Source organism: Dermacentor silvarum, chromosome 8 (genome assembly GCF_013339745.2).
Source record: "Dermacentor silvarum isolate Dsil-2018 chromosome 8, BIME_Dsil_1.4, whole genome shotgun sequence".
NCBI lineage: Eukaryota > Metazoa > Arthropoda > Arachnida > Ixodida > Ixodidae > Dermacentor > Dermacentor silvarum.
In genome coordinates this window covers 46,726,287-46,745,182 of record NC_051161.1, presented here as the reverse complement: position 1 = coordinate 46,745,182, position 18,896 = coordinate 46,726,287, and the positions used below count along the sequence as shown (strand labels likewise).

The 18,896-nt window shown below is 45.4% G+C and overlaps 2 protein-coding genes across 2 annotated transcripts in view; one reads left to right on the top strand and one right to left on the bottom strand.

Moving 5' to 3' along the window:
• Nucleotides 1-2,385: 2,385 nt before the first annotated feature.
• Nucleotides 2,386-3,677, bottom strand: LOC119461149 (LYR motif-containing protein 2-like). Its single transcript, XM_037722360.2, has 3 exons — nt 3,584-3,677; nt 3,348-3,488; nt 2,386-2,517 (listed from the first exon to the last, which is right to left on the bottom strand). Exons 1-3 carry the CDS (start codon nt 3,647-3,649, stop codon nt 2,440-2,442), a joined length of 285 nt encoding a protein of 94 aa, XP_037578288.2. The 5' UTR covers nt 3,650-3,677; the 3' UTR covers nt 2,386-2,439.
• Nucleotides 3,678-4,685: 1,008 nt separating this feature from the next.
• LOC119461145 (uncharacterized) overlaps nt 4,686-18,896 on the top strand; it is a 494,611-nt gene continuing 480,400 nt past the window's right edge. The window contains exon 1 of the mRNA XM_037722353.2: nt 4,686-4,815. The gene's annotated coding sequence lies outside the window, so the exon portion shown is untranslated. The remainder of the gene's footprint in view (nt 4,816-18,896) is intronic.

The following is an 18,896-nucleotide window of genomic DNA, read 5'->3' as shown; positions in this document are numbered from 1 at the left end:
ACGTGGGAAAACATTGCGACATTATAGCGCTCGCTCCAGCTTGCTCCTTCGTCTATGCTGTTGCTCGTTGCAAATCTGGCACCCTGAGGCTTGACATTATTTTTTTATATGGTTTTGAGGTCGATGACCTTCACCTAAAGCAATAAATGGCAAGAACATCACATCATTAGTTTAACTGTGGCGCAGGAACTTGTGAGTGGCATCGCAAATAATCTTTCCCTTTTGTGTCATTTCTGGCTTACCAAGCCTTGTCTGGCTATTTTGCAGCGCAGAAGTACAATTTAGTTATAGCGCTCAACTTAATGTTCCTCTTTAGTGTTCCTTTAAAGAAAAGGTGCGATACAACAAGCATTGTGTCAATAGAAAAGCCGTGCATTGTCTGTCATCCTCAAGTTCTGTCTTTAGCTGCTCCAAGATGCACACAATGGGCGTCGTGATTTTGAAGTGTTGTCATTGTGTAAGAGAGCAGGCTCACATAGTCTAGCAAAAGTGTGTTCCACAAGAGAAATGTTATGCTTACACATGACTGGCAACTCCAGTTATATATTGCCTCATGTGCGAATGCTAAGTACTAAAGACATTCACATTGTTTGATGGCTAAGTCTGACCACAGCCTAACATTAAAAGAGACTTAATTAATTGTAGATCTTTGCATGTGAAGCTTTCATAGTGAGTGACACTCAGTCCAGTCTCCCTTCATTTCACCTACTTCCCAAGACAGCCCTTGAGCAATCATTTAGACACATCATTATCTTTCTCTCTGTGAAGGAAGGTGCTAGAGTATTAAACTTTTATTAGTGAATAGGGTTCAAGCTCTGATGGAACTACACTTATGTGTAATGAAAAGTTGGCACTGTGCAAGTTATGATGCACAAGTTACGGTACAAACCAAGAATAACACAGCTCCTCAAAGGAGCCTTAAGATTTTTTATGCGAAAGCCCTGCGACTGTCCTGCGGTGGTTGTGGCAACTTTGTGGTCACCACCACTGGAAGCAAGGTTACTGCATATAAGCAGGTTTGTAGCAGGTTGAGTAGGGTTGCCAATAGACCTGAATTTAGCGGGGCAGTCCTGGCTTTTGAGTAAATGTCCCGAGTCCCGACTCAACCAGTAATCAGTAAACCAGATTTACTCAATCAGTAAACCAGTTTTTCTTGTTATAATGCCCGACAGCTCGGTTGCACATTCTTCTCTTTTTGTCATCTGTTCCTCGTCAAACATAAAGGTGATTTTGTTTTTGTCATGGTTCTAGTTCTGTTGTAAGCCCTAACAGTTCACAACACATCTATGTGTACTGATAGCCATGTTAGCCAGGTAACTATTGCTCCTTTCTTGTCAGAAATCGCAGACAGACGTACAGACTGACAGCTTGCACTGGCAGGGTCTGTGACAAGGTCTACCACCAGTCATTCCCATCTTGGCTTTGTGGACATGCTAGTGGCAGATTAGTTCATTTTAATAACATTAGTGTGAAATTCTGTGGTAGATATTACCATTACTAGCGCATACTTAGTGTTCATGGAGAAAGATCAATGGTGATGACATCTTTTATTGCGATAACAATTACAGGGACACTCCAAGCGAATTTTCTGTGTCGCCCTCGAGCTACGCATATCTTCAGATATATGTATGGTATATGCTTATCCAGTGCCATGTATGTGGGTTATACTGCTACACTATTGAATCACTAATGTTGCTCACACTAGGTGTTGCGTTCTTGACTAAATTATTCCTCAGAATTTTGAAGACAGCAGCCCACAAACAAATGTCGTGAAGCATAACATTCACAGCGCATGCCCTTTATCTTATATCTTCTTAGACTATTAAATATTATTAAACGTGCAAAACAATATCAGTGCTCAAACCTGAAAGTGATGTGATTTTACTGGCGCGGCTCTTAATGGGCAGCGTATTGGCACCTGTGCGATGTCATCACAGGCTTTGCACTGGTGTGCTGAAGCTTTTTAGGGTGCCAGAAATTTTTGTGCACCTGCGTAGGTCTTGTCTGCGTCAGACGGACCCGCATACAGTTAGAACACTGTCCGAGAAGGTCAAGTGCAACACTAAACGTTGCTGTCGCAGTCAGTGCTTCACCCTTTTAGGTGAAACTGCCGATTTCTTACTACCCCTAGCTTTTCCGACTGTGATAACAGTTTGCCAAAATTTGTGTAATGGGTTCTTGTTGGAATGGCTTAAGTTGTGGTTGAAAGCACTGCAACTTAGGAGGGCAGCCAAAGCAGAGGCCACTTGCATAAATGCACTGAAGGAAGGCTTAATGACTACCAAGTGCACATCCAAAGCAACCAAGTACCATTAGCATTTTAAATGGTGGTGCTGAAAACTGTGCACTGGTGACAGGATGATCACAGCTAATATGAGCAATGAAGGAAAAAATAACTTTTATTGAGATATAGGTGCGATAGATATAGGTGAGAAGCAGCTACTTCGAAAGATGTACCGATGACTGAAGTTCCTTGAGTGCCAGTTTTCCTCGGGCGATGTGCATCTTGATTGCATCCTGAAACGACAAGACACGTGCAAGGCTGTTTAAACTAATGTAACCTATGTTTTTAACTACTGTTGATTAAACGTCCCAAAACAACTCCAAGGATATAAGACACACTGTAGCAGTGGATCAAGTTTAATTTTGGTTATAGTAAGAAATGGTGGCTACAGTACACTGTTTTCATTGTAACTAATTCCCGTTTCCAGGATATGCACCCATTGGCCAGCAAGTCGCTGGCCAATGTCAAAAAACGCAGACGTTTTGGGATCTGTAGAGATCCCTCGTTCACAATTTGATTGTTAAGTGGTCAGCGCCCTTGTTGTGCGAATAACGCTTTTACGTGACCAGACGGTGTTCCGTCGAGCTCTTGACATCACGATTTGCATCTATCATCAGCACTCTCGGAGGTAATCGGGGCTGCATGAAGAAGTCAAATTGTTACGAGCAGTCCGCTTCGGATTGACGATACGCTACTAGTAATCTCTTAAGACACGAGAAGTCACGCTTTTCCTAACACGGTTAAATCGTGCGAACATTTAACCTAACCGTAACCACGGTAATGCACGTGAAGCAATCCACATTCACGGTTCAGCGAGTGGGTTAGTAAAACGGGCCTTCTTTTGTCCACTGACTGGATTAAGTGAAAGAATTACACTGGTTGTTCTTTGCATGAATCCGAAAAACTGAAGACAGATACGGTTATAAACTGACATCTTTAATAACGTGAACCATTTGGTTTCGACAGACCCTCTTCATCGGCAGCATACTCCGTTGTCGGCACTAATATGTCACATGGAAGTCGCAAACACAAATACAGCTGTCACCGTGAGCACAACACGCACCTCCTCTGTAACGTGCTTGTTGCTGTCAAAATCGTGTCTCGCCCAAGTCTGCAGCTCCTTTCTTTGCCGCTCGTCGCCAACAGCGCGTATCGCTCGCAGAGTGTCCCGATACAGTTTCAGAACTTCCTGCCTCAGCATGAACTGTAAGACATTGATCATCAGCGACAAGTGTAATTTTTTCGGTGAATAAAGCGCTTGAACGTGTAAACACTCGTGCATCATGTGTGAAAACATACTCTCTTTAGCGTCATCACATTCGGAGTATTCGTACTGAAGGAGGCTGCCATCTTGGTCTTTATCATACCTCAATGCCTGTCCTCTTCATATGGCCCAGCCACTCGTTTCTGAAGTCCACTAGGGCGGCGCCACCTTCACAAGCAGTTGACGTTGCTTCTTTGATTTTGCATGTGGTACATCTGCTCAAAAGAAGCTGACATCACCTTAACTGTGTCTGGTAAACTGTGAATATATTAAAGGGAAAACCAAAGGGACAGTGGAGCAGGAGACGCACTTAGTTGTTCCGTCCCTTTTTTCGTATTTTGCACAGCTAGCGCAACGATTTGGTGACTTCAAAAACGTCGTTGGTGGTCTGCTCAAGTGCACCAGTTTATAGCCACGAAAGTCCTTCGCCCTTGCCGCTGGCTTCTTTGGAGCGGCATAAACGTTTTATTTTTTATTTTGCATAATAGCTCAACTGGATCTGTTTCTTGTACGTCAATAGGTGGTGTCCAAAATCACGCTTAATAAAGTAGCGTCCTCTGAATTAAAAACGCGGATTTTCAAGACTATGCTTTTTCAGGTTGAAATAGCCGGACGTCCTTTTGGGAGCCGAGAACAGGCATGAACTTTAGGTTTTGAACACCACCAATACGGTAAAAAACCATGGCCTCGAAGATTAAAACCGACTTGAGTAGTGGCACCCACACCGTGTGGTATGTTTGCCGGTAGATGGCGACACCGTTCCACTCTGCTGACTTAATTTCAGCACGTTTTCCCGTAATTTTCTCCACTTATCCAAGTTGCAGTCAGCATCGACTTTCCATATCTACAGCAGTAACCATCCTAATACCAATAACAGCTAGGCGCGTGAGCTTGGCTAGCTTGGCAGTGCTACTTCAACGTTACTACATACCTTCAGTACATATAGCAGCATAAGCTTTCCAAGTGGAAAAATAAGCTCTCAAAGATGAACATCATGCTTGGATAGTGTGTCTGATAAAAGCAGAAAAAGATTTATCGTTATTACTTAATAGTTCGTAAAAGTTAGAAAACATGTTACAATGGCACCTCGCACAACCACTCTGGATGCCTATGATTACTTGGCTGCCCGATGCCTATCGCCATCTGGTGCATTCCACGCGAGTTTCGTTGCCAACCTTTGTACCACGTGACGTTCAGCTCGATGCGCGGGCGGTGAGCGTCTGGTACGTGCGTGTGTGTTGTGGACCGCGCTCACGGAACTGCAGCGGTGAGTCGTACTTTTGTTTTTACTTTCAGTATTGAACATTGGGCGCGCAAACGTGAAACCGTACCTTCCGCAACGTCTACGCGACATGTTACAACGCCTGTTGCAGCGACGCCGAGGCTACATGTTTCGGCCGAGACGGCCGCAGTGGTTGCTTTTTACCTGCACGTCTGGAACCCGGCAACCTCGCGCGCGCAGTGAGCGCTGTCGCGCGCCAACTCCCGCCAGCTGAGCGTGACATATTCGTGCCCAACTGCCTGGTTTCAGCTCCTAATCGCGTTTTCAGGTTTGTTCGATGCTAACACAAACGAGATCTGCGTCGATGTCCTCGGTCGATTACCTCGAAGAGAATTCGCGCGCTTCCTGTACGTTTACTTTGATCGGAGCACGAAGTCCGTCTGTGACTAATGCACGCCGGCGTGGTGTTTTTTTTTTTTTTTTTTTTTTTTTTTTTTTGCGCGAGTTCCGTTTTTTTTGTGGTGTTTTACTAGGTGCTAAACACGACACTGGCACTGTGAAAATGTGCGCTATCTTTAGCTTGCGTCGATTCGCCTTCGTGTACTTTTCCGCAATTTTATCACGTCAGTTGATTGTTGAGAGGCGTGGTTTTTGCAGACCGGTGCGCTTGCGCTTAGCTGCAGACGAACTGAGAAAACCTTTGGACGCGCTTGTCGCTTATTTTTTAGTCCGTTTGTGTCGCTTCGTGTAATGCGACGGCCGGAGATTTCGCAGGTGCGGGCATTATCCTCAGATTGTGCGCCCGCGGTAGCTTCGCCAACAACGGCGCCGGTTTGCGTGTGTGCGCCGTTGCAGCAGCAGCAGCTGTGTGTGTGTGTGTGTGTGTGTCTGTATGCTCCGTATAGCTAAGCTGTGTCAGCTCGGAGGAACCGAATCGAAATCCGGCTGGAACCGTGTCGCGCGAGGAAACGGCGCGACCGTGACCTCGAATCCGAACGGAACCTGTGACATCGAATCTTTTCGCGTTATTGGCCTTCCGAGCGGTTTTCTTTATTTTTTATTTTTTCCCCCCTCTTCTCTCGATTCTTTCGCTGGCATACATAGCTCGGTGTTTCTCCGCTTGCTCTTTCCTCGACGACCATGCATACTGCGCTGCTTGTTTTAACTTTCTTTAATACTTCAGAACCACGTGTGTAAAAAGCACGCACGTAGGAAACTAAACGCTGTGGGTATCAAGCTGCAGGAGACACTTCGCTTATTGCTTGTCACTCGCTACGTTTTCGGATGACATTGCAATACGCGCAGGGGTCACATGTGCGTGTGTCGAGTAAAATGCATTTCACGCCGAAATCTTCCATGAAGTTCTCGGACATGGGCTTCGCTGGACGTTAGTAACCGAAGTCACCTTGAAAACGCTGTACCCGGCAATGCTAACTATTTCTATGCAGAGACACGCAATTAGTCCCTGTCGTGGCGATAACTATAAATGCGGCTACTTGCCGAATTCGTCGGTGCTGTTTTCGACTGTCTGCCGTTCAACACCGCTTGCGTATAGGTAGCGAGACAGCCAAACTTTTGCCTTAAACCTCGTCAAGTCACTTCGGAATGCAGTGGGCTCAAGTGTAAGAGGCGAATGTTGGTACATGTAGCTACCCACACACACGCGAGCCGACGAAACGCTAGCGTTAACGTGAACAAACGGCGACAAGGCCAGAAAACGTACGCTCTTACGCGTGGTTACTTCAGAGCGCCGTCTGCAATCGTTGCTCGACTGGTTTCTCAACGAGCTTGTACCAAGTCCCATGACTTTCTGCGTGTTGAAACGCTGACGAAAGCGGAAACGAAAAAAACGTGGGGGTCCTTTTTTTTTTTTTTTTCGCCGAGCGTGTTCCGGATCCTCAAGCCAGTGACTTTTAATCTATTCTGTCGATGGTACAAGAAAAACGAGAACACGTGTTCTAGCCGATCTTAACTTTTCATCAATTCAAGAAATGTCCGTCTGTCTTCGTTGACTCAGCTTATCGCTCCTTCTCTCTCTCTCTCTCTCTCTTTGTAGTTGCGCGCGTGCTGATAGTTAAACAACCCTCCCCCACCCCCCGAGATGCTTTTTATAAAAGTCTCAGAAGTGTATAGCTGAGGTCGGATGTACTGAACATGTGCATACTTTCGATATACAGTAGAGCGCTTCTACAACCAACGCCGCTACAACGAGATGACCTGTATAACGAATGATTATGTCCCGACCGAATTCCTAACTTTTCATGTGTATTGAGAACGCCTGTACAACGAAGTAATTTGAGCGTCCCCGACCGCTGGTCTATTGCTTTACAACGAGATCCACGTACCGTTGGGAGGGGGATATGGCAGTATTTTGCAACTATTTACGTAGGTACGTATACAATTCAGCGCATGTGTCGGAGTGTAGCCACGTGTACCAGTGGTATACTGATACCACCGTGCGATTTTTACAGCTGCATTATAACTACATTATCTTCGGGATCGGCCTACGATAGCGGTTGGACAGTCACAAGATACTGCGGCTAGTTCTCTAAACCCATTAAAGCCGGCCCCGCCCACTGTCACCGTTTTGTGGTAGCCGGCGTATTGCAGTAGCAGTATTGCAGTATATAAAGTGGCTGTTGTAGTAGTGTTACATATTGATAGCTTTCACGTGACGTCACGCACCCACCTTATCACCGTGTCGGGGCACCAACATGGCGACTACGAGCACTTCAGCCCAATCCATCTTATTGAAAGCTCTCACGTGACGTTACGGACCCAGCTTATCATCGTGTCGGTGCACATCATGGCGGCTACAGTGACGTCAGTGCAAGCCTGGCGAGTACTGCCGGATGGTACAGTCCTAACCATCGCGACTCACCCCATCTCAATCGTATCCTCCTCTATTGTCTCCACACGTTATGCATGTAGACGGGACAGGGCACAATTGTTGCGTGCACTGCATTCCCAAGCTGTTCCCCGCCGTTGAGGGACAGCCTGGCGGATCACGGCACGCCACCGCAGTTGAGCGCTCCCTGGACTGCCTTATATAGGACGGCGCACAGTAATATTACGCCTATAGGAAAGTCGCGTTTTCCCCAATGTCCCGCAGTCACACCACGCGCGCGCGGCTGCGCTGCAGCCTCGGCAGTGTTTGCTTTCAGATTGCGTTCGATACTGCGCGGCCTTCAGTTCATTAGAGCATCGCTCGGTGAAGTCTGTTAAAAGGGGGATCGTACGAATTCCTTACAGTGCATGCGTTGATGGAAAATGAGTCTTTGTAACCTTACCATTTTTTTTTTCTTTTTTTAAAATGAAAATGAGCTCATTCTGGCGCACGCCGACATATCGTCCGAAGTTCATGGCAGCTAGCTTCCATATATTTCGGCGATTCGGAATTTCTTGTCGATTCCTGAAATGGAAACGAGCTTGCATAAGAGCAGCATTAGTAAAATTAAATGAATAGATATCAGTGTTTTTCGCGCTATCGGTGCGCCCGTTCATATCCGCAGCCGTCTCCGTCGCGTTATGCCAAAATACGCCGGTGCATCGTCGGATAATTGAAGGCAAGCAAGGTTGATTAATTAATTGATTGATCTACAACTGTGACCGTAGTGGAGGCGCAGGAATCGTTTCGACTATCTGGATCTCATCAGCGTATACGTCCTGTGCCAGAGCTTCTTTTTTTATTTTATTATCTTTTTTTTTTTTTTTTTTTTTGCATTCCGTACCCGTCAGAATGCGGCCGTCGTGGTCGGGTATATCGAACCCCTTACCTCGTGCTCAGACGGCGCGCCGCCATTTCGCATCAGCTATTCGTTTATTCGAGGCAACTTTCAAAATTGTCTTAAGAGACACCGCTAAATGCGGCATACTGTATATAGTGCCTGACGATGCCATGCCACCCTTTTTAGGAGCGTAGAGAAACGCTGAACCAGAGTCAGATCACACAAAACGGCAAAATAGATATTTACATTCAAAAATCATTTGCAGCATGCATTAGTACACGCTTGCCATTTAGCGTCTGATAGGCGATAATATATACAGGGTGTTTCAGCGAACACTTTCAAAAATTCCTAAAGGTTGCCTGTGGCAGGTAGCACAATTCCAGTTCATGAGCTGGTCTACTCGAAGAGGCGGACATTACTTGCACAAGAAATTGAAATGCATAACAAATAATTAACAGAAATTAACGAATTAAGTTTTTAACTAACTACCTGAGGGCCCATATTGCAATTTACAAATTGTAGCCGTGGAGTTCGCAAGGCCGATCCACTTGGAATTAATTCTCAGGATGACACCAGTTTCGAGATATTAATTCCCGAACTTTGCGGAGAAATGCATTGGCGTTCCAGTTAGGTTCTTAACAAAACGTCGTTTTTTGCATTGAAGGTCAAAATTAACTGGAACGCCAATGCATTTCTCCGCAAAGTTCGGGAATTATCTCGAGACTGGTGTCATCCCGAGAATTCGTTCCAAGTGGATCGGCCTTGCGAACTCCACGGCTACAATTCGTAAATTGCAATATTGGCCATCAGGTAATCAGTTCTAAACTTAATTAGTGAATTTTTGTTAATTAGTTGATTATGCATTTAAATGTTGTGTGCAAGTAATGTCCGCCTCTTCGAGTAGACAACCTCATTAACTAGAATTGGGCTATCTGCCACAGAAAACCTTAAATAAATTTTGAAAGTGTTCGCTGAAACACCCTGTATGTTTTATTTATTTAGTATACATACTGCAGTCCGAAGACCAAGCAGGAGGGGCGGAAGAATTAACATAGTGAATGAGACTGAACAAGTTATACAACAGAATATAGGAAGCATTACCACTCGAGGACAATCACAGACTAAACAACATAATTAAAAATACATTGGAGGCAAGAACATTGGACAACTCTGTAAAATCACTTTTATGCGCAGAAAGAAAAAGGAAACACAAGTTAGTTCATGAGTTGTCAAAATGTAGACCAGAGTATGGCGTTAGTGCGTTCCATTCGCTGATAATTCGCGGGAAAACAACAACAACAACAACAACGCGTGTTTGAAAATGTTAATACGTGCGAAATATGGTGTCAGGTCGTGATTGCGACTATGTCTGGTCTGACGGGGAAAAATGGGAGAAAGGTATTTACCAGGATTGACATTAAACTGCCGAGTGCGGAGCAAGAAAAGAAACTTGAGCCTGGCGATTGCTCTGCGTTGTTCTAAAAGTGGGAAGTCTTTACTAACCATCAGTGATGAAAGCGAATCAAGGTTGTGATAGGCGTTATAGATGAATCTTACTGCCCTCCTTTGAGCCATTGCTAGCTTATCAACATCCCTTTTAAATTACGGGTCCCAGCATGCATACTCTAGACGGGGTCGAAGTGTTGTATGCAAGGAGCTCGATATATATATATATATATATTCAGCCACTTTAATTTCCCTTTGTAATTTCTTTTAAATTCAGGTAAGAACTACAAGTAATTTCCCCTATGATGTCCTTGGTGTCATTTTTTGTTGGCCTCTTATGACTGTACTATACATAGAGCCAGCAGAGTTGTCGCTGTGTCAGCAGGCGCTTCTGGCAGGCGTTGTTTCCGCATTAGCATACGAGGATGACAGCTCTTGATACTGTCGTGCGTGTATATGACCTTCCTTTGTGCGGGTGCCCGTAGCACTAAAGAAAAAAAGAAAACAAGAAAGAAACAAAGAAGGCCAGCGACACACTCTTCTAGCTTGTATCTCTTCGTCTAACGTCTTTCTCTCGCTCCGCCTCCTCCTCCTCCTCCTCCTCTACCCCGTCTCTTTGTTCTGGTCGTGGGGAAATTAGTGGAGTTCAAGTGCGCTATTATATTGGTCGGCGAGCACAGCTGGTCGGTCATGGTTTATCGGCGACATCTATAGGTGCACGCTGTTTCGCGGCGATAATTTTTTTTTCCTTCTTCTTCGTCTTTTCTTAACAGCATAGCGGGTCTCACAGCTGCTCCTATCCCAGCCTCACGACCTGTCATATCGTTATCCGTTTGTTGGCCAACTTTTCTGGCGGCTGTTCGTTTTTTATTTTTATATATCTCTCTGTCTCTCTTCATTGCGCGACCCACTCGGCCATAATGCTTTTTTTTTTTTTATTGCGATAGCAATTATATGGACACTTCAACCGGATTTGTCTTTGTTAAGTCTTCTCTAGCTCTTACTTTAGCCCTTGTCCCCCACTTCGTGCGAGTGTTTGACAAGCAGTTCCGGAGTTCCGATCTGCTATAGATTGCGAATCCGCTGTTCCTATACTTTCCATGGTGCAAGGTGCTGCGCGAATTCACAGTTGCTTTGCGGCCTGTGTGCGGCGGTGTACCTGTGAGTCATCTTCGCGGTCGAAGCGTTTGTCTTTCGCCGTCCATTGAAAGCGAGGACAAAGTATATATCGAGAGAATGAAAGAAGAAAAAAAGAAAGAAGAAATTGCTTTCAAGTATAGCGCTCGCATAGTGCTCAGTTTTCAAGCGTGCTTCGCCTGCTTCGGGATAGCGTTGCGTCATAACATATAGGTAGGTAACAGTGAAGTCTTTATTATTATTATTATTATTATTATTATTATTATTATTATTATTATTATTATTATTATTATTATTATTATTATTAGTGTATTATTAATTGTTCCTTGAAGCGCACTCTTTTCTTTGTTTATTCCACGCCACAAGAAAGAGCAAATTAATTTTAATTCCTTGCTGAACTTCTTTCTTTTGCGTGCGGATTGACGAACGCGGCTCCTTCGCGCTCTCTAGTCCATCGAGTTTATCTTACGTGTTACAACCTTTATACGTCGGCTGAACTCTATCTGGGGATAGCGTTTAGTCTGTTACATGGGGTTTTGTTACGTAGAGATGGTAGGTTGGAGGCGACGAAAGACAGAGGTCCCAGTTTTCAGTTAGCACGTTATAAGGTTGTTTTCTTTTTCTCTGTCAGATGAATTCTTCCTTGTATGCGTACATGATGTTGCTCATCAATCGTCGCTTGAGGTACAGGCTGACGAACTTGCGTTGACAAGGCGCCGATACTACGCCCTTGTGATTGCTTCGATGATGATGGTGATTCATTGGCATCCGGCCCCTTTAAAACGGGGCGGTGACAAATGTTCACCTGTAGCTTCCTTGAGCTAACCACGTACGCTATACATGCTTTTCAGTCTACAATTTTGCCTACATCTCCCTTAATCTTTGTTCTCCTCCTGAAAAACTTCTACATCTACCTTGTACCGCTGCCTATGCCTGTAACAGATCCGGTCGTATCAATATCTTCCCTGTTTTTTTCCACCAGTACTCTTCACGTCTCTTGCGTATCTCAACTGCTGACTGGTTAATGCTCCCGTCCACTTTAAGTCGTTTCTGGAAGGTGTACGTTACCTACGGGTCTCGCTGGGTGAGTACCTTCGCACTCCCTTAGGATGCACTGAGTGGTCTCCGGATATTTTACTGCAGTAGACACACGCGTCTACCTGTTGGGAATATTTGCTCCGGTATGTTTTTGTCCTTAGGCAAACTAGCTCGAGCCTCAAATAGCAAGGTACTGCCATTTGTGTTATCGTGCAGATTTTTTCTTCTAATTGATTTATGCCATTCTTGTAAATCTCTATGGTGTTTTGGTGTTTGTTTTTTTTTTTCAAATCTCGATGTAAATATCCAGGGTATTTAGCGCTTCATTGTGGCGCCATCTGGCACACACTCGGGGAACTACGGCAGTTTGCTCCAAGATTCTCATGCACACCATCGCGCCTTTTTTCACCTATATTATTATTTGCGTAATTACATATGACACAACACTGGCTTCAGACAAGAAGATGTCACGAACACAAACACAAAGTGGAATTTGTTATCGCAAGTAAAACACGCTGTGTGGGCAATGTCTTGACATATTGACCCTTTTCGCGGAGCAGTTTGTTTTAGAGAAACGAGATGGCGCTTACGGCGGCGCGCCATACCTCTCCTCAGCGACCGCGCACGAATACGAAACCATTACCGCTTTACCTTGCTTCTGTGCGATCAGCTGTCGGAAATACGACTGAGTTTTCGATAACGCACTGTGCACCATTCGCTCTGGTTTGAATCCTGTGGATTGAAGTCTGCAGTAGTTGGCTGCAAAAATAGTGACTGGCATATTAAGGAATGTAATAAATATGTGGGGCCAAGTTCGCGGACCGCTGCTGCAATTGTCCGTACGTGTTTCCGGCACTTCGAGATGTACGGCTCTCCTCTAGGATACACAAATTTGCTCGTCCGCCTGCGTTGTATTGCTAACCTTCAAATAAAGGGCTCCAGCCCCGGTACGTCGGCAAGAGTGAGCACTGCTCTTTAAACAATGATAACGGGAGTAGCGCTGCCTCCTGTCATAATAGGTTTCGCGCACAGTATTTACGCACATCTACCCCAACCAGCACGGAAACTTAAATCCACTCTTTCGCCAACGTGTAAAGAATAAGTCAATGGGCGCACACTTGAATATATGCGCACTATATTCGCACAATAAGTGACGGTACTACATCGATAGTGCACGTATGGTCGAAACTGAATGTTTCGTGACGGTCCACATACTCTGGGATTGTCAAATAGTTCAGAGGAGAATTGCAGTCCCCCCGGATGAACTAAGGGCGCGGTGGAGAACCGCACTGACTAGCTCTGATCTTCAGGACCAACTTTGGGCCATCCAGCAAGCCCGGGAAGCTACCGAGAGACAGGGTCTCTCTGCTGCCCCCGGCGCGGCCTAGACCCAGGCCATCAATTTGCCGGATATTTATTAAAGTTGACTCACTCACTCACTCCACAAGAGTGAACGAGTTACTCGCGATAATACGCATTTGCTACAAGGTATTGCAATGTGCAGATCAGCTACGTTTCAAGCCTTGTGCGCAGCAAGAACAACTCTATCGGAACTGAGCACACCCGCGAGCGATTAGGCATAAAATAAGCAGATAGTGGCCGCACCGAGGAACTTCACTGTGTCACAAACTGACAAGCCGCTGCTTCAAAATATTTACCAAATAAAGTACAAGGAGCAAAACACACTGATCCTGATTCAATTCATGAGCGGAATGTTTGAATAGCTTGGAATACATATTTAGCCCCGCTTTTAGAACAAGCACAATATACGCTGCTTGCGCCGTTTGAACATAGGTTAATCAGCTCCGAAAGCGCTTTTGCATGTTATCTGAAGCTGTGATCAAAGCTTCGTGTCGTTCACCCAGTCACCGTTTACGATATCTCCCGAAAACAGAGGTTTTCTAAGCCGCGCCGGCGTCATACACTTCCGTTTGTAAACAAGGAGGCAACGGAGGCAGTTGAGGCAAGCAATGCACGCGTCACCACGTGATCAAACATGGCAGCGCCCACGGGATCGCCGCGAAAAGGGTCAATAACGTGTATAAGGAATCTTGCCTACTTTCACCGCACACATCTTTGAGCTGGTACGAATGTTCCACGTGTACTGAATGTACCGCACATGACAAGATAGAGAAGTACTGGCTTTAATAACAAGTGGTAGTGTTATCCTGTCTATCTGTGAGGCATGCCGTTCCAGGTTATCTGAAGAAGTGGATATTACTTGCGCGACAAATCCCAGTGTCGCAAATAGCTAATAAACAAGTTTCACTAATTAATTTATTACTTTTTACTTTAGCACTTACGTACGTTTAAATTGCTAAATTGAAACCGATCGGTATTAAAGTCACGTATATGCTTTACGGAAATGCTAAGATAGCACCACGCGCTTTCGAGATATCCGTTTTTCTTAATTAAAAACACACTGCTGAATATATCAAATGGCGTGAATCTAATTTAACATGTTTCAAGCCCGCATACGTACAAGTAATTTAAAGTCAGTTCAAAAGTTTTCTTTTTCTTTTTTTTCTTCGGACAAGTAGTTCATACAATCGGAGGTTAATTAGGAAATAAAAAGAAAACGAAGCACAATAGTCTTTGATTGTCAGCTGCCACTGGGCCGCTCCAGAAGACATGTGGTGGCATTTCTATTGCACGTCGCGACACCCCGGGGAGCCAGAGTAATCCCACAAACGGGCTGCTGACGCCAGCAAAAACTTAATGGGATATCGCTCGTGTCTTGCTATGGTTCTTCATTCGTCAAGCGGCTCCAGGCGTAGCTAATTTCAGTGGCTGGTGGATAGCGATTGCCAAATCGCCGCGTGCTTAAAAAAAAAAAAAAGTTTTTTTTTTTCCTCCGAACATGCGTATCAGCGTTACGAGCTGCTTAACTCGCGAAAGCGCTCTCTTCAACGAATGAATGAATTTATTGGAATGGTTGGCGCTTTATTGGAATTGCTTTAAGAATTGGTAGCAGGGGGGGACGGTCTGTTACATCTTTGACTGGACGATCTTAACCGGAACGCCGGTGCGCATTCTTTAGCGGGTTTCGGGGCCTGGTTTCTCGGAAGTAGCGCTATAGTCTTATAGGATTCCTGCGCAGCAGGCATGACTTCATCTCTACTCGGCTTCAATTTCTCAGTTGGAACACGCGCCCTAAAGTGAATAATTCAACAGTAAATTTAGTGAATGCTTTTAATTAGCCACCTGTACATCGTGGTTTGTTGCGCACGTCCGCCTTTCTACAGACTGAATTCTGCTATATGCTACAAGTGATTCTAAAAATGCAGCCAGTTACACAAAGCGAAATCTGTCGAAACAGCGGTGCTGTTGGTCGTTCTGTTTCTGCGACTGTCGCGTATGTTTCTTTTAACAGCGATGGACGCCGAGCGGCGTCCATCGTGCGAAGAGCGCGCGGCGCAAACACCTAGCTGTTATTATATACCACGGCGCCTCTCCTCCTCCTCCCCGGCGTGCGCTCCGATTGGTCGGCTCCTCTCCTCTCGGCGAGCGGGTCACGTGACCTCTCTGGCTCTGCTCCTGCGTGGCGGCGCACGCTCGACTTAGAACAGCTCCGCTGTTAAAAGAAAGAGAAACGGTGGCGTCACCTCGATTGTTTACAATGTGTTCGTATGCTCCACAATCAGTAAATAATTTGTGACCAGAGAATTTCGTGCCAAAATAATTATTTAAATCTCGTTTGTGCGACGACGGAAACTCTTTTCACACACTCTCTGTATAGCGCAGTACAATCATTCAATCAGACGATGGGCCTTGTTCGTTTTATATGGCCATAGCAACGCACGCTTCTCCTGCAAAAACGGCGTTTCTTTCTTTCTCTTGTTTTTTTTTGTGAGGAGATGTTTCAGTGTATCGAAATTTTCGAATCTAACGCGTATATATTCGAGATATAGGGCTTCGCGTATTGAATCGAATACCGCATATTCTGCTTCTAGAAACAGGAGAAACGTAGAATTCCCTTGATCCTGTAGGTATAGACGCAGTGCAATTTCAAATTCCGTTCAACTCCATCCACCTTTGAAATCAGCTACAGGTGAGGAGTGACCACAATCCCTGGTACGTTTATTACAACACGGCGATCTCTGAAGTGGAGAATACTTAAAATTGAAACAGACGCGCTCGTTCTGGATTTGAAATTTTCTGTATTTGGATACCCCCCCATTGAGGTATCAAATTGTCATTGAGCGAGTTTTTCTTCTTTCTGCTTTTCCCCCTATTCTAGCCCGATTGTGACTGGCGAACATTTGAGAGCAAATTTCCCCAAACCTGTCATTGTCGAGCTGCCGATGAGTTTTCCTAATCCTTCGTTTTCCTTTTTCCCCCTTCTTCTTTTCTTTCTTTTTTTCTATCTAGGCCCTAACGGGACTTGTCGTGAACAAATTTCCCCCGACAAGCCTGTCAAGTTGTCGAGGTTGGCCGTATTTCTTTTATTTATTTTAAGGTCCCTATTTATATTTTTTTTCCCCTACCGCCACCTCGTTAGGCGCTCGTGCGACGTCTGACGCAGCGCTGTCCAAACGTGTAATTGCTCGAAAGCACAGCTGGCGAATCAGGAATCTCTCCGTTTCCTGTGCCGCCGAAAAGAAAGAGAGAGAAAGAAGAGGTAAAATAACGTTGAAGAGGAGGTTGGGCGCTGAGCGGTGCTCCCTCAAGGGCTGCAGAAGATAGCGCCAACCTTTCCTAGTTGAAGAGGATCCCGAACACATTCGACGTGCAAAAGAAAGTTCAGTTTTCGATGTCGTGATTTTGCACCTAGCGCTCACTCGCTTTCTTTCTCTCTCTCCTCCGCTGTAGTTTTCCTTCTTTCTTTCCTTCCTTCTTTCTTTCTTTCTTTCTTTCTTTCTTTCTTTCTGTCTTTCTTTCTTTCTTTCTTTCTTTCTTTCTTTCTTTCTTTCTTTCTTTCTTTCTTTCTTTCTTTCTTTCTTTGTGTATGTGCGTGTGGGCGCGGGTGCTGCTGAGAGCTGTCCGGGTGTTGGTGTGAATCAATTCGCGCCGGCGGGTCGGCGAATCATAAGTGTGAATTTATTGCTCTCCTTTCACGACGTTGACACTTCGCCGGCGCCGTTTCTCTTTCCTGGCACAAACACGCACGCGCGATTGAATTCCAAAAACGTGCAAAAAAGGTTCGCCTATATATACTGTTGCGGGCAGAATTGGACGAGATCTGGAACACGTAATCTGGACCGAGTTACGTACTTGGACGGTTGAACATCGCTTGTGTGACAGCTATCGACTTAATATGTGGCGTGTGGACTTTACAAACTCGAAGTACGGGCGTCTCTCTCTCTCTCTTTCGGCGTTACGCTGCTAAGCTTGAGGTAACGGGTTCGATCCTGGCTGCCGTGGCCGCATCCCAGTGAGGGCGGAATAAAAAAAAAAACAATTGCCGTGGTTGAACGCGGTTAAACCAAGTTTGTCGAGCGATAGCAGGACACAGGCGCTGCTCGGCGCCGTCAGCAACTACCGCATCTACAATTGCACCACAAGACAACACACGCACGCTGCTCGGCGCGGCAGCAGCCATGAGCAAATTGACCTTCGTGCTGCGTCTCGCTTCAACGCGTACTAAGCGTTGAAAGCACAGCGCATACGAAGCGACCGGCAGTCGGCGCACTTTGTCCACATCGCAGATCGCTTTCAAGATACGGGCACCCAGACGGCGTACGCAGCAGACGCCAGTAGTGGCCGGCTAAGTCCCAGTTTGACCTTGGCTGTGAGCTTGAAGGTCAGATTTACGGAACTAGGCGTTTTCTGGGTTTGTACCTGGAGTAGTAGAGCTATCGCTGTAAAAACGATCGTGTACTGTACATAGGTGCCCATAGGTACCCATAGAAACCCAGGTGCTCAACTATAATCTGAAGCCTGTCATTACGGCTTGTCTCATAGTCAGATCGTAGTTACGGCGCGTACAACCCTAGAAGTTAATTAAATTTGGTTGCCCCCTCTCTCCGTTTTTATGTCTGTGTGTGTGTGTGTGTGTGTACGTGTGCGTTGCGTGTATGTGCGTTTACAGAACTGCGTCACAAACGTACTTGATAACGATCTGAATATGTTCCCTGCCGCCTACAATGTACCAGATAAGCTTTTAGTACTGTGTCATTTAACCATGGTGTTAGACCGCAGAGCGCGAGAATGTGTTTGTGTGTGCACACGCGTGTACAAAACCGCAGCTACGAGCCTATCAGAGAAAAGCTTTAGTGATATTGTTACATTAAACGATGGTAATTAGACCGAAGAGCGCGTGCACGACGCCGCAGCTGCACGAGTCGATCAATCTGCGTGTCTTCCGATTGATGTGAAAAAGATGCCCCGTGAGGAATGCGGAGACAAACGCGAGAAATAAGAAATCGGATAAGTTCACATCAATTTGTCTATGTAGGTGCTTGCAAAAGGTGTCGACTCTCAATAACGACCGTCATTCTATGACATCAGCGTACTCATTTCGTCTTTCAGATCTACTCGTTAATTTTTTCACCTATGTGTTGTTAGGTTCGCTTTATTTCTAGATTTACAATTCATCCTGAGGGGTTCCCTACAACTCCTCCTGTACTAATTTACTTATCAATATAATTGATTTATTGGTTAAACGAGGACGATCGGCGACGCCTGCGGCGGTGAAAGTAGTTTGTGTTCGAAACCGTTTTCCTGTGTTTTAATTTTTGTGCCCGTTGTGCAACCACACTTAGCGACACGCCAATGCCCGCACATCTATACTATAGAATGAGATATGTGTGAGATTAAGTGCGTACCGGCTTAACC

Coding starts and splice junctions, on each gene's coding strand:
- LOC119461149 (XM_037722360.2), bottom strand. CDS start 3,649: ATGATAAAGACCAAGATGGCAGCCTCCTTCAGTACGAATACTCCGAAT. Junction 3,489..3,583: donor ATGTGATGACGCTAAAGAGA/GTATGTTTTCAC, acceptor AATGTCTTACAG/TTCATGCTGAGGCAGGAAGT. Junction 2,518..3,347: donor ACAAGCACGTTACAGAGGAG/GTGCGTGTTGTG, acceptor TTGTCGTTTCAG/GATGCAATCAAGATGCACAT.